At 37.9% G+C, this 13,025-nt stretch overlaps 1 protein-coding gene across 4 annotated transcripts; it reads left to right on the top strand.

The window, feature by feature from the left end:
• The first annotated feature begins 3,295 nt into the window (after nt 1-3,295).
• On the top strand, nt 3,296-9,843 carry LOC131162554 (uncharacterized). 4 transcript variants are annotated; one of them, XM_058119161.1, is made up of 7 exons: nt 3,304-3,433; nt 5,102-6,948; nt 7,026-7,104; nt 7,690-8,114; nt 9,129-9,227; nt 9,381-9,543; nt 9,631-9,843. In XM_058119161.1, the coding sequence occupies exons 2-6, from the start codon at nt 5,173-5,175 to the stop codon at nt 9,537-9,539; spliced, it is 2,538 nt and encodes an 845-aa protein (XP_057975144.1). In that variant the 5' UTR covers nt 3,304-3,433; nt 5,102-5,172; the 3' UTR covers nt 9,540-9,543; nt 9,631-9,843. The 4 variants fall into 4 exon arrangements, with proteins under 4 accessions (XP_057975145.1, XP_057975144.1, XP_057975147.1 ...); XM_058119164.1 differs by having other exon boundaries at nt 7,026-7,089; XM_058119162.1 differs by having other exon boundaries at nt 3,296-3,433; nt 9,381-9,843.
• Nucleotides 9,844-13,025: the final 3,182 nt, after the last annotated feature.

Genomic DNA, 13,025 nt, shown 5'->3' on the forward strand with positions numbered 1-13,025 from the left:
GCTAACTTCTCAATACTATAAACTGATTCCCCCCAATTGAACATTCCTGGTACTGAGTACTCTAATACTCAACATTCTCATTTCTACTCAAGTTTTGCCTTTCCACTTATAAACAAAACCGCCAATAGATTGCCATGATTTTCTGAACCCTTTGAATGATCCAGAAAAGCACAGAAGTCTGTTAATGGATTTATATCTCTAGGTATACAAAGCTTCACTTGATAATCACATTCACATCCTAAACTCTGGTAAAGTCTAACTTACAGAACCTAGAAACCTAAGCTTTGAGCATATCCATAACCAGGTAGTGCGAATCACATCACACTTCCGGTTGGCTATGACTCTGATACTAACTGTAACGTCCCCCCTTTTGGGCGTCGTCACTTTCCTTATGGGCCTTGCGCTCGTGGCAACAACGGGTACCAATTAGAGCACTCGCTGTTAGTGGGGGACATTAGCTGCCCCAAACCAGCAAGCCCCTGGGCGGAGAGTCCTACTTCGCTACAATCATTCATAAGTGAGAGTTCTCGAGGATTGGGGGTAACTACCCATTTGCTCTAATACCAATTATAACGCCCCGACCCTTAATATGGCCTCGGAGTGTTATTATATATACATAACCTGTACAAATATGATAACATACACAACAACCTAAACAGGGACAAACATGTATTCCATAAGGATCTATACTTTTCATACAATGCAGAAAACATAAACATTCATATGGAACCTATTAGACATACCAGAGTACCTAACTGTTCATTACATACATACATCAGTACTTAAAACATAAACTGTATTACATTCCCAAAAAGTACATCCTGGCTAACAGCCTAATACTTATACAAACTTACGAAAATCAATAACAACTAAGCTCCACGTCCGTCTAGCAGTCTATGACCAATTACTTGCTAGACCTGAAAATAAAGGTTGTATGATAGGGTGAGACACTTTTCAGTAAGAAGAAAGATATTACATTAGTGCTTGACTACATGAGTACATTTCAGTAAATACGATTACACATTTAAAACATTCTCAATCCTGTACTATAGTTTATACATACATAATTTCCATAGTAGATAGTTTGGCATCATTACAAGGGAAAGTTCCCAAGGTTAGGAAGGGTACATGCCCATACACTGTACACCCCCTCTGCTTGGTACTCAACCCTGTGACTTAACCCATTTTAGTTTCTAAATCATGTACATGCATTTTGAACTTAGCCCAGCATCGTACTATCATAACTATGCCAAAACTATCTGTGGCAGGAGGGTGAGCGATAATGTAGCACCGATCGAGCCCTGTTTATGCAGGTATTGTCAGGCATCATAACATCTCCAGTCCATCTTGGCCATCACCGCCCTGATTCCCTACCGACCAGTGGCCTTTTGCACCAAGATAACTACATAGATACCCACACCAAAAACATATGTGTGGTTGCACAGTATCTCATATACTAGCAACGGTACCGTGCTTACATAACATAAGCTTTTAAGCTTCCATAATAACTAGCTGTATTCGGCTATTCAATCATCATATATACAATTTACCATAAAACATACTAACCTGTGCAATTCTAGTATTTTTCACAATCTCATTCATGAACTCTTTCAAGCATTCTTCCTTTCTTTCAAACTATGGTATCAACCAACACACGCATTCTTGGTTTACCCCCTTTTAAATATAAAGCTCGGTATTTAACCAACACCTGTTTTCCACATTTTCAGATAGCAGTTCATAAATATATATATCCATATATATATCTCAAAGCATTAAAGGTTCATTTCATAGCATATACCACACTCGTTTCATCAAAAACTGCTATAAGTAGTAATTGGTTCAAAATATCATTTAAATGGAAACGAGGGTTCAAACATCTCCTATTAGTAGTTTAAAGCAACTAGGGAAGTTTTTGAGAAGTTTGGAGATCATACGCGAAAACCCTAAAATTTACCAAAATCGTAAAAATAATTAAACCGACACTTTTACCCGGTAGAATTTTGCCAACGAATAGTCATAATGTACATAATAACATAGGCTACAGTTTTACCGTTTTACTTTTAAAATATAACTGATGTAAACAAATCCCCTTACCTTTAACCATAGAAATCGACTTCAAACGATCCCTAACGGCTCAAAACGGTAAAACTTAAAATTTCTAATCCGGTGAATATGCGTAGATTAGTCAAATCGAGGAAGAAAGAGACAAACGACACCCAAAATAGAGCTCGGTAAGTCTTTTTAGAAAAAGGACTTTGAAACCCTAGGAGAGAGAAGAGAGAGAGAGAGAGAGAGAGAATTCCCAAAAAAAATGAGCTTGAACCTATTTATAGGCAAGCAGTGTCTGAGGAAGACCGATAACAGTTTCCCCAGTCACCACAAAACCGTCACTGGTTTTGTGGTTGACCTGCATTTTTGACCCAAACTGGCGACGAATTTTCTGTGTTTCAGAAAACCGTCCACGATTTTGTCTTGGACTTATTAAATTTCTTCTTTTTCTCTCGTCTTCCTTTCCTACTCTTTTTTTTTTCTTTTATTTTTCGGGTTCGGGTTCCTACATATCAAGGTATTATATAATTTATATTAATATTTAATTATTAATAAGAATTTCGGGGATATTGATTAATCAAATTAAAATTTTCCATACCCGAACCGATAACTGAATACCCAAAATTTTTGTATTTAGAAATTGAACTGAACCGACCAAACTCGATTGGTTAATTCGATTAAACCCGAATTATGCTCACCCTTACCTAGGGTCATATACTCTCCTTTAATCTATTGTTATAACAAGTTATACAACAAGTTTTTATTGTCTTATTTCGATGATTGAGTTATCTTACTAATACTAAACATTACAAAAAATTATCCCTTATTTAATAAAATCATTGAAAATAAAATTCTAGATTATATATATTTTTAAAAACAAAATATTATCTTTACAAAAATTGCAATGATATCTAATCAAGATATTTATAGTCACGTTTTTTATTTTAGTTTTTTGATGTAATCAAACATATTTTTTTAATAAAAAAAGTTTAAATCTCGAACTTTGAATTAAAATCTATAAATATTTAAATAAAATGAATAAAAAAATAAATTTAAATTAGTCGAAATTTATATAAATTTAAATGAAAATATTGAAACCAACGATCTCGATATTTGAAAAGTTAAAGTAGGACGTGTAAAACGGTGCGTTTTGATGGCGATCGTTTAGGAGATCATCGACGGTGTACAACCACTCCACCCATCTTGATGAACCGTACGAGTACCACACGGAAGTTTTATTTCCTTTTCTCTTCTCACAAAGCTTGAGTTCCCGCCAAACACCTTGGCGCGATATCTGCAACCAACCCCCGCCCCCCTTTTATTTCCCGAGCTATAGCTGCTTGGCTCTCTCGTTCTCCCTCTGCAACTGAGGCTCAGATCTTAGGTGAGTTTACTGTGTTCTTGTATTTTATGAAATTTTTTTCCTGTTAATGCACTCCTGCGACTAGATCTGCTCTTACTGCCTATATTCTTGCATTCAATTGCTGTGTGTTTTTTTTTTATTTTTTTTATTTTTTATTTTTATAACGATGATCCATGCGAATCCTCGTTTTTTTTTCCCTACCGTCAATGTTTTACTGGAAGATCTCTAGGGTTTTCTTATTCATCTCAGAAGGGATTAAGGTTGTGTTGTTTTTTGAAATGCGACTAGGGTTTTGCTGTTAGAAACCTGAAATCACATTGCTTTATATAAAGATTCGTCGCCATTCTTTACGGCTCGGTTCTTTTCATCATCTTTCGCAAATATTGCTTACTGTTCTCATTGAGCGGGTTGGATCCTTAATTGCTTTGTTGAAAGGATGGGGGTCAGGGTTGTGTAATATCTCGGTTCATAAGGGCAGGGGAAAATTTTCATTTTCAGCCTAAATGAGTTATACGCACACCCAATTAGTGCAGCATTTTTTTGGGGGGGCTTTTTGGAACTTGATTATAGAATCCATCCTACAAACCTTTCAAATGATAAAGATACAACAATAATTTGTTGATGAGCCATGCATTTTGGAGATTGCAATATTGATGAACCTCTATTTTTAAAATGGACTGGTACAGCTCTGGGTCAGTATACAAATATAAGTCTTATACCTTAATTCACAGGAGCAGTTGGTTAGTGCAAGTTGGTTTGGCTCACAGAGAACCAACTAAGATTAGTTTTGGCTTTTACCTCCTCTACAGGTTGATAGATATGTTAGTTTGATGCTTGAGCAAAACAATATTAGAAAATCTTCAATAGTAACTTTTTTGTCCCTTATTTAGCGGTTTTTAATGTATTGCACAGCATTAGAACAAACCATAGTTTACTTGCATCACACAAGTTATGAGGTATCATTGACCAGGGGAACTTACTTCTTCATGCAAAACTTGATGAGGAGATTTCCTTCTTGGCCAACATGGGATGGCTGAGCTAAAAATCACGCTCATTCATCCCTTATCAGTGAATAGGAAAGTTTTTCTAACTTTATCATGTGAAAGAGTTTTCTGGTGATGGTTTCTTAACCCAACAGTTTAAGTAGTTTAAAAGCACTGGTCAAAATTCTCAAAATATCACGTTTTAGTAATCAGACATAGCTGGACAAGGATGTAAGATTGGGCTTGTACGATGATGGTGGTAATAAGAAATATTATTTACAAGTCACATTTTCGTTGCATGCATGCATTCTGCTTTCCTGCACTTGGAAGCAGTGAATCAAGCCTTGGATTTGGTATTGTTAAATTTGGCACAGAATCGTATTAAGTTGTATCAATTACCAAATGCCATATAAATCCAAACCTCAAAACTCCATGCTTCCAAGCACAGAGGTTTAGTAGATTTTGTCTTGCTGTATCATTTACTTCATGTGGATGTTGTGCTGGGGGCTCTTTTTTGTGTTGGACTGACATTTAAGGTATTGTTTATTTTAGTCTCCCATTTTCTTAATTATTAAGTATTCCTTTTCACAATTGTCAAAACTTTTAAACTACTAATTATATTTGCAATAGTGAAACAAGTTTAATACTGTCAAAACTGATGCCTGTCTGTTGATGTGTTTTGATTTCCTATGGATTTCTGCTGCAGAGCGAGCATTTTAGGCTTTACAATAAGGATTCCTACAATACTGGGGGAAATATAAGATTCATCTTGAATCAATGGAGCTAAGATATGCCAGTCATTTGCACTTTATTGAGGCCATTAGAAGTGGCTTCGTGACAAAAGTTCTGAATATAGATTCTTGTGGAAGGCCTGGACTCAAGTTCAAGAATGTTAAAGATCTATATGAAATTGAAGATAAGAAAAAAATTGTTTCTTCATCCCTTCAGCCTAAAAATGGGCAAGGGGGTTTGTTGTTTGACCGTGATGGGGTCAAGATTGAAAGACGATGTCTGCCAGTGGCAGAAAGGAAGACAATCTCAAGTGATCCAAAAACTTATATATTGAATGGCAGTGGTGACAATGATGAATCAAACAGTGATTTTGATGATATTAACCTTGGGAACATGACGTTGAAACAGCTCAGGGAGAGATGCAAAACAAAGAAAAGAAAATTTTTGAAATTTCTTGGTGCGACTAAAGAAAATGTAGATATTTCCTCTTGTATAAAACAAGAATATCCTGACGTACAACCTGAAGATGATGAAGTAGATCTCATGACGCCTCTCATTAGTTGGAAATCAAAGCTTTCAAAAAATTTAATTGTTAAGAAGAAGTGCATGAATAAACACATCTCCCGAATGTCACAAAGTGCTGCCTCTGTTAAATCTGAAGAGGCACTAAATGATCAGGACTGGCAATCTGGTGCGGAGTTACCTGCAACCACTGGAGTTCCGGTTTCTGCATCCGGTTGCTCAGACAGCACAAACTTGATACATTTTGCTCATGATTCTTCTTTTCACTGTGATGAGCGAGCAGGTTCTTGTGAAGTGGGCTCCAGTGAAATGCTTGAGACTGCAAATAGTTGTCTTTCAGGGTCAGGGGAGTCAATTTATTCTGATGAAGAACCTCAAAATTGCATTGCTGATGAAGTTTTATGTGAATCTGCCTCTGTTAAATTTGAAGAGGTACTAAACGATCAGGGCTGGCAATCTGGTGTGGAGTTACCTGCAACCACTGGGGTTCTGGCTTCTGCAACAGGTTACTCAGATGACACAAACATGATACGTTTTGCTGATGATTCTTCTTTTCACTGTGATAAGCAAGCACGTTCTTGTGGAGTGGTCTCCCGTGAAATTATTGAGACTGCAAATGCTTGTGTTTCAGGGTCAAGGGAGTCAATTTCTTCCCATGAAGAACCTCAAAATTGCATTGATGATGAAGTTTTATGTGAATCTGTGGCCCCTAAGTCTAACTGTTTTCCTGATGTGAGGACCACTGGTGGGCAGACTATAAATCTGGATAATACAGAAACAAGAATTGCCCAATCTCTGCCTTTGCCTTCATCAGAGTTTAAGGACTGTAGTTCTGATACATATGATAGCTCCCTAAGTTGTTCAGTGTCTAATGAGAGATTATGTGAAAAAAACAGTAATGCTGTGGTTCAGGTGCTAAATGTGATCATTGATAACAGCTTGACGTGCATGGAACGTAGTTGTGAAGATGAATGTGTGGTTGAAAATGACAGCGGTGATGCTCTGCCCTTTGCTCTTAACTCTGATACTATCAGCAGTCTGGTCAGTAACAATTCTTCGCCTCAGAGTTCTCATTCGTGTTCAAGTCCTAATAGCTGTTTGGTTTCTGTGGATGATGGTTCCCCCATAACTGAGGGCAATCAACCCCCTATGCCGGTCAATGCTGATGCACCAGCAAACTGCTCTGCAGTGAGTCATGTTTTTGATGCTAATGATGAGCTTACAACATCAGCAATGGTTGGGGACTATCATTGTTCAACGCTGCAGCATCCTCCTGAGAGGCTCTTGTCCACCAGAAAGGTGTGTAATATTTTTATGTTTGCTTGTTTGTTTATATTCTCAGGATGCTCTTTGTAATCAAGTGCTATAATTTTCAGGCCATATCTCCAAATTCTCAGGAACGACTTTGTCAGGCTATGAATTCCATTGAATTAAAGCAAGGTATAGAAAATCGAAGTAAGTCATAAAGTTGTTAGATTTAGATTTATGAGCTCTTTATGTCATACTAAATGCATGGCTTGGATCTGAAGTGAGTTTGGATGATAACAATTGTTTGTGCGGACCTGCCTTTTGTAGCAACTATTAATATGTGAAATGAAGAAGCAGCTCTTGTTGCTTTAATAAATCCAGAACAGAAGGGTCTGATTGAGTTGTAAAATCAGATTGTTTGAGTTTTGGCCCTTTTTTTTCTTGGGTTAAAAAATGAGTAATAATGTTCCCATAATTAAAATAAGTTCTTTACAAGATGCTGGAAATGAGTTTATCTCTAGCTTTTAGATTTTTTGAGCTTGTGTTTGGGAGCATGGATTTTGTGCTTCAGGTTTTGAATGTAACTCGATATATTTTTGTATTATATTTTATCCAAATCCATGCAAATAAGTTCTGAAGACCAAACTCACAAACACAGGATTAGTATATCTTTTCATTCAAATGCTATGAAATTAAGACTGAATCTTTGTATTCTCACTTAGTATTTACTTGGTTTCCATGTGCCCCAAACTTCTCCTTTTAATCGTTTTTCATCGACTGTAACCATTTCAGAATCCAAGGGGAAACTATTCTTGGGGAAAACAACTGAGAATAAAGCTTCAATAACAGGGTCAGCCCTTGAGGGACCTGAAGTCAATATTGAATCCAAAGGGCTTGCGCCGATCTATCAATCTGAAGTCACTGATAATCATGAGCAGAATATTAGGAAACCAAAAGTTGATAAGAAAGGTTCTCATTCCAAAGGGATTCTCAAGGTTTCACAACACTCTGGCGTGCTGCCCTCTCTGAGCACTGGGTGTACCTCCATCCAAAGTTGTTCAGAGAATGCCATTGCATTTTCTCATAGGCAGATGCATGATATTGAAACTCTTGCATTGAAGCTTATGAAAGAGTTGAAGTCCATGAAGGGTATATTGGAGGAAACACTGCACCCTGATGCATGCTCAGATACATCCTTGAAAGATAATTTGAATGAGGTACACACATGTCTGTGCATGCATATTTTACTTCTTGCATTGAATCTTTAACCTGACACTCCAAAGTTACTTTTGTGGAGTGAACATTTTTATGGGGTTTCAAGCCAAATTATATTACCCCCTATAGTGCACCTATTTCTGTAAAACAGTTCTGAACAATTTATCAAAGTGTATGGACATGTGCTATGATGCCACTTTGCATGGACAAACAGTTAAAATAAATTTCGTAACTTTTTTTTTAAAAAGTGTTCTGATAGTTGGCCCAACTTGTATGTTCAACAACCATCTCTATTTTTAATGTTGATTTCTTATGCTGAATTGTTCTCTCTCAATTGTGGAGAGAGACGCTGAGTTTTGTTTCGGATTGCTTGCTTCGAGTATTGTTTTGCATCTTAAATGGAGGCTTCCTAGCTAGTTTTTTCAATCACCACTTGTGTGGAGGCATTCTTTGCTTTAAATGATATCTGTATGTCTTTTCTTTTGAGGGGGTGAGTGGGTAGTGGTAGTGGTGGTGGTGATGTTTGTTTCATTATTCAATGGTTGATTAAAATTGTGCGCTCTTTTCTATTGAAGTTATATGATAATTTCTGATTTAAATGAGTGTGAGGATAATCTTTTGATCTTTCATTTATTTTTTCCTGAATATATTTTTTGCTCTGCTTTGTGAGTATGTATAATTATTTCCAGCTTCATAAGTATATATAATTATTTGTAATTAGGGGCTTAATCAAATGTCTTCCCTGCAGTCTTGGTGAATAAATGTTGATATCTCATCTGGTTGATATAGAAGCTGTGGCTAACACAACCCAAAACTAAAAAAGAAGAAAAAAAGAAAAGAAAAAGGGAAAAAAAATTCAGATAACGTGAATTAAACATAAGACGAAGTCAACACCTTTTTAGTGTTTGTCTGTATATTTTGCTAGTAGTTTCACGAGACTTTTGTCCAAACGTTCACCAAGAATTAAGCATCTTTACATGGAAGCATTTACAAATATTTTCTTTATTGTTTGGCAGACAAGAATGGCAGTTAGTAGTGCGGCAAAAGTTGAAGAAACTGCAAGAAGATGGCTGTCGATGATGGCAAGGGACTGCAGCCGTTTTTGTAAAATCATGGTTTGCTTCTATTATCTGATCACTTTTATACTAAGAAAAAACGATGATATATGGGGCATGGTTTTGAAGAATGAATGGATTAATTCACCTGGGTTATAACTATTGGAATTCTCTCATTTTGGTCATGTTTTGTTTGCACTGCCCAATTTGCAGGGTGCTGCTGCTGCTGCTCCTCCCGAAAACGTAATCCAAAAGGGAAGGAAGAAGATAATTTTTGCTGATGAAGTTGGCAGAATGCTGTGTCATGTGAAGCTTTTAGAGGAAGAGGCAGCTTCTCCCCCGTTGGAGTCTCAAAGTGAAAATGGGCAATAATATGGTAAATAATTCAGAGGCATTCGCTGTTTGTATATTGCTGCATTTTTAGTGTTCAACTGCTAATTTAATTGCCCTGGGGTTTGGGGAGGTTGCTTGCACGGCGAGTAAGGGATGAATTGTATACAGCTAGAAGCCTGCAGGCCTGACGCTGTGAATTGATTTTGAAATGCACTGCACTGTTGTTCCTGGCAATCAATTATTTTGTAACTCCTGTTTATTTTGCTCTGCACTGTATCATGGGATAATGAAATACTGGCTTGAAGGTATTTACCTTCATAATTTCTTGAAAGATAACATTTTCTCATTTTTAGCTTTTTAATTTTTAAATATATATTTCAAATTTAATGTTCTGTTTGATTGATGGAAAATATTTTAAACAAAAAGTAGGAACCTAATAATTTTTGAAAAAAAATAAATAAATTTTACCCTCGGATGGTATTTTTTTGTCATTTAGAAGTATTTGTAGAGCCAAACAGATGGAAAATATTTTACCGGCAAAGGAACAATAAGATAGTTTTGTTAGTTCAATTAAATGTTCTTTGAGTTGCCTTTAATAAAAATGCAACGAAGGAATTTTACAATTTATAGACAAATGAAATTGTTATTATCACACGATTTCTTCAAATTTTTTAATTCATTTCAATTCTATGCGAACCTAGAAGGCAAAATTAGCAATTCAATAAACAAATCTTGTAAATGGGAAAATAAAGATGCAATCAAATTTAGAATTAAGGAAATGAAACTGCGATTGGGTTATGAATAAAGAAATATAATTGCACAACTTTGAACTTGTTACAGAAGTTGATAAACTTGATACAAACTTACAAGATTTATATAAGATTTTGTATGTAAGAATCTGAATCGTGATATATGAGTTTAAATAAATAAGAGGGGCAAATTGGGAATTTAGCAGGATTTGTCGACGAAGTTCATGTAAGTCTCGTCAACGAAGTTCAGAGGCTCGTCGACGAGAAGAAGTTTAGAGATTTCGAGAAATCGGTGATATCAGGATTCATCGACGAATCCATCGTCTCGTCAACGAGCTGTCTATATGACCTTGTTGACGAGGATATCATTTCGTCGACGAGGATGTCGAGTCAAAGGGTTATAAATAGAAGTTTTATTACTTTTAAACTAAGAAAACTCAAATATCTTCTCTCTCTCTAGAACTCTCCCTACTCTTCATCTCTCTAGATTTTTTCACCGTTCGTTGCGAGAATCTTTAATCTGAAGTTACCACAAGGATTGTGGAAGGATTTTCTACAAGTTCTACGGATCAGATTTTCGATTCGATCGGTTTCAAGTTTTGGCGTAAATCGAGGTAAGGCTCAGTTTTCAATTCTAATTCGGTAGTTTTGTAGGGAACAATCTTGTGAGTATATTCTGTACTGTTGATTGTAGGTTTTGAAACTCGGTTCGCTGTTTAGGGGCTTTAGAGTTCGGGATTTGCTATTTGGGGAAAGGTAAGGGGAATTGTGTTTATATCGGTTATTTGTGAAATCGAACTTAGTAGAACTGTGATTCACGGTCCTGTGTGTGTTTTGTCTACTCATTTGGGGGGGATCTAATGGGGAAAACTATGGGCTTTTCATGATTACAGTTTTGGGAAAAAGGGGGCGACGAGCTGCATCCCTGGTTTTGTTGAAAACCGAGCTTACATGTTGATTTATACTGTGTTATAGAGATGACTGTGCCTTGACTTGTTTAAACTGTATTTGTTTGGAAAACCATGATTTTAGATTACCAAATGGGTGTGGTTTGTTTGGTTATATGAGCATGCACGTGTGTGATTAGTTGAAATGCTAGTAAGAATGCGGTTCTTAATTGTTCGAGGTACTGAGAGTGTCCGGCTCTATATCCGAGGGCGTATGAAATCACTGGCCATAGATTGACAAAGTGTCCGGCTCTATATCTGAGGGCGTAAGCTTATTCCGGTAGATCAGGCCAAAGGGTGTGGATCCACCAGTTTAGCGCCGGTATGATGCCACGGGAGTCAGGGACTAGCCATGTGCCGGTGGCATCGTGTACGTGGGTTGGCTATGGACCAACGCCGTTTGGCGCGGGCCGGTTTCGGGCTGATGGGTGTGACGACACCGGGATTGTTGATCATGTGTGTGTGTGCGTGTATGCACTGTTGTGAAATTAGTATTGGAACTGCATTTAACTGCGTGTATGTTGCATCATGGTAACACTCAAATGCCACACACCGATATAACCTGTGTTCTTCTGTATTGAGAGGTGTCTCACCCCTACTGTACGTACATTTTTACAGGTCCTTCGAGTAACCAAAACTAGTGTTCTGGTGTAAGGAGCGTAGTGGCCGGTGCACTGCAGTTAGCGCTTGGGTAAGTGCTAGGACTGTGTTTTGATGGGTTGTCATTTTGGGATGTGTTGGGCACCTAGTTGTACGTTGTATGATAGAGCCGATTTCTGCTCTTGTATAGACTCTGGTATGGTACTGCATATATATATAGAATGACCCTTTTCGCTGTGTATATTCTATTGTGTTTGGATGTGTTTAATGTGCTTGGGAACCCCACGAGGTCGGACCCTCATCATTTGTACTGTATCTTTGAATGTTTTATTGGATACAAGGACATGTTAGATTATATTTTCACCCCTGGGTCCCACTTTCAGGTTCCAGGCGTGACGGTTTGGTATCAGAGCTAACCAAGTTGTTAGGTCTTGTAGACTTGGTTAGGCTTAGCTGTGAGTACATACCAGAGTATAGGATGTTGGATATGGGTAGAGTTGGTTGAGGGTTGTTTGGTTGCTAGATCGGGATTTGTCGAAGATATTCTGTGTTTTTCCTGGGATGACGATTCCAGTAAAAGCAGGGCAGATCATTGATGACTTTCATGTTAGTGCGATAGGACAGACCTAGACCTGGCAGGGAATAGTTAACACGATTAGTTGTTGATCATTGTGTTAATGGTACGTGTTGTAGAGGTATTGATAGATTCCTATTGTGCTGTAGAATGGAGCCCAAGGATAATGATTTGAGAAGTGGCTCCGAGGAGACTGCGAGTGATGAGTCTCCTTCTGTGCCTCAAGGTTTGACGGCAGGTGTTACGGAAGGTCGGGAGGAGTGTGAGGAGACGCGAGCGCTCTCCTATTGCTGCGGGGTGCACCATTGAGAGGTTCACACGCATGCATCCTCCGACGTTCTCTGGAGGACTTGACCCAACAATAGCAGATGATTGGGTAGAGAAGACTAAGAGGATCTTGGAGGTCCTGCACTACACGGATAGGCAGCGAGTACTCTTTGTTACCTTCCAGCTATTTGGGGAGGCGGGTCGATGGTGGACTGCAGTGAATCTGCTGGAGAAGCAGAGGGGTGATCCTGAGGAGATGACGTGGAGCTATTTCAAGGAGGTGTTCTTTGACAGATACTTCCCGGATTCAGTACGTGATGCGAAGGCAGATGAGTTTTCTGCTCTAACTTAGGGGAGTATGACGGTGCGGGGGTATGCAGCTCGGTAC

The sequence above is a fragment of the Malania oleifera genome, chromosome 8, assembly GCF_029873635.1.
Source record: "Malania oleifera isolate guangnan ecotype guangnan chromosome 8, ASM2987363v1, whole genome shotgun sequence".
Lineage (NCBI taxonomy): Eukaryota > Viridiplantae > Streptophyta > Magnoliopsida > Santalales > Ximeniaceae > Malania > Malania oleifera.

Bases quoted from the DNA above. Each gene is read 5' to 3' on its own strand.
- LOC131162554 (XM_058119162.1), top strand. From the start codon at position 5,173: ATGGAGCTAAGATATGCCAGTCATTTGCACTTTATTGAGGCCATTAGA. The intron at 7,105-7,689 runs GTAAGTCATAAA...TAACCATTTCAG, and splicing joins GCAAGGTATAGAAAATCGAA to AATCCAAGGGGAAACTATTC. The intron at 9,228-9,380 runs GTTTGCTTCTAT...CCCAATTTGCAG, and splicing joins GCCGTTTTTGTAAAATCATG to GGTGCTGCTGCTGCTGCTCC.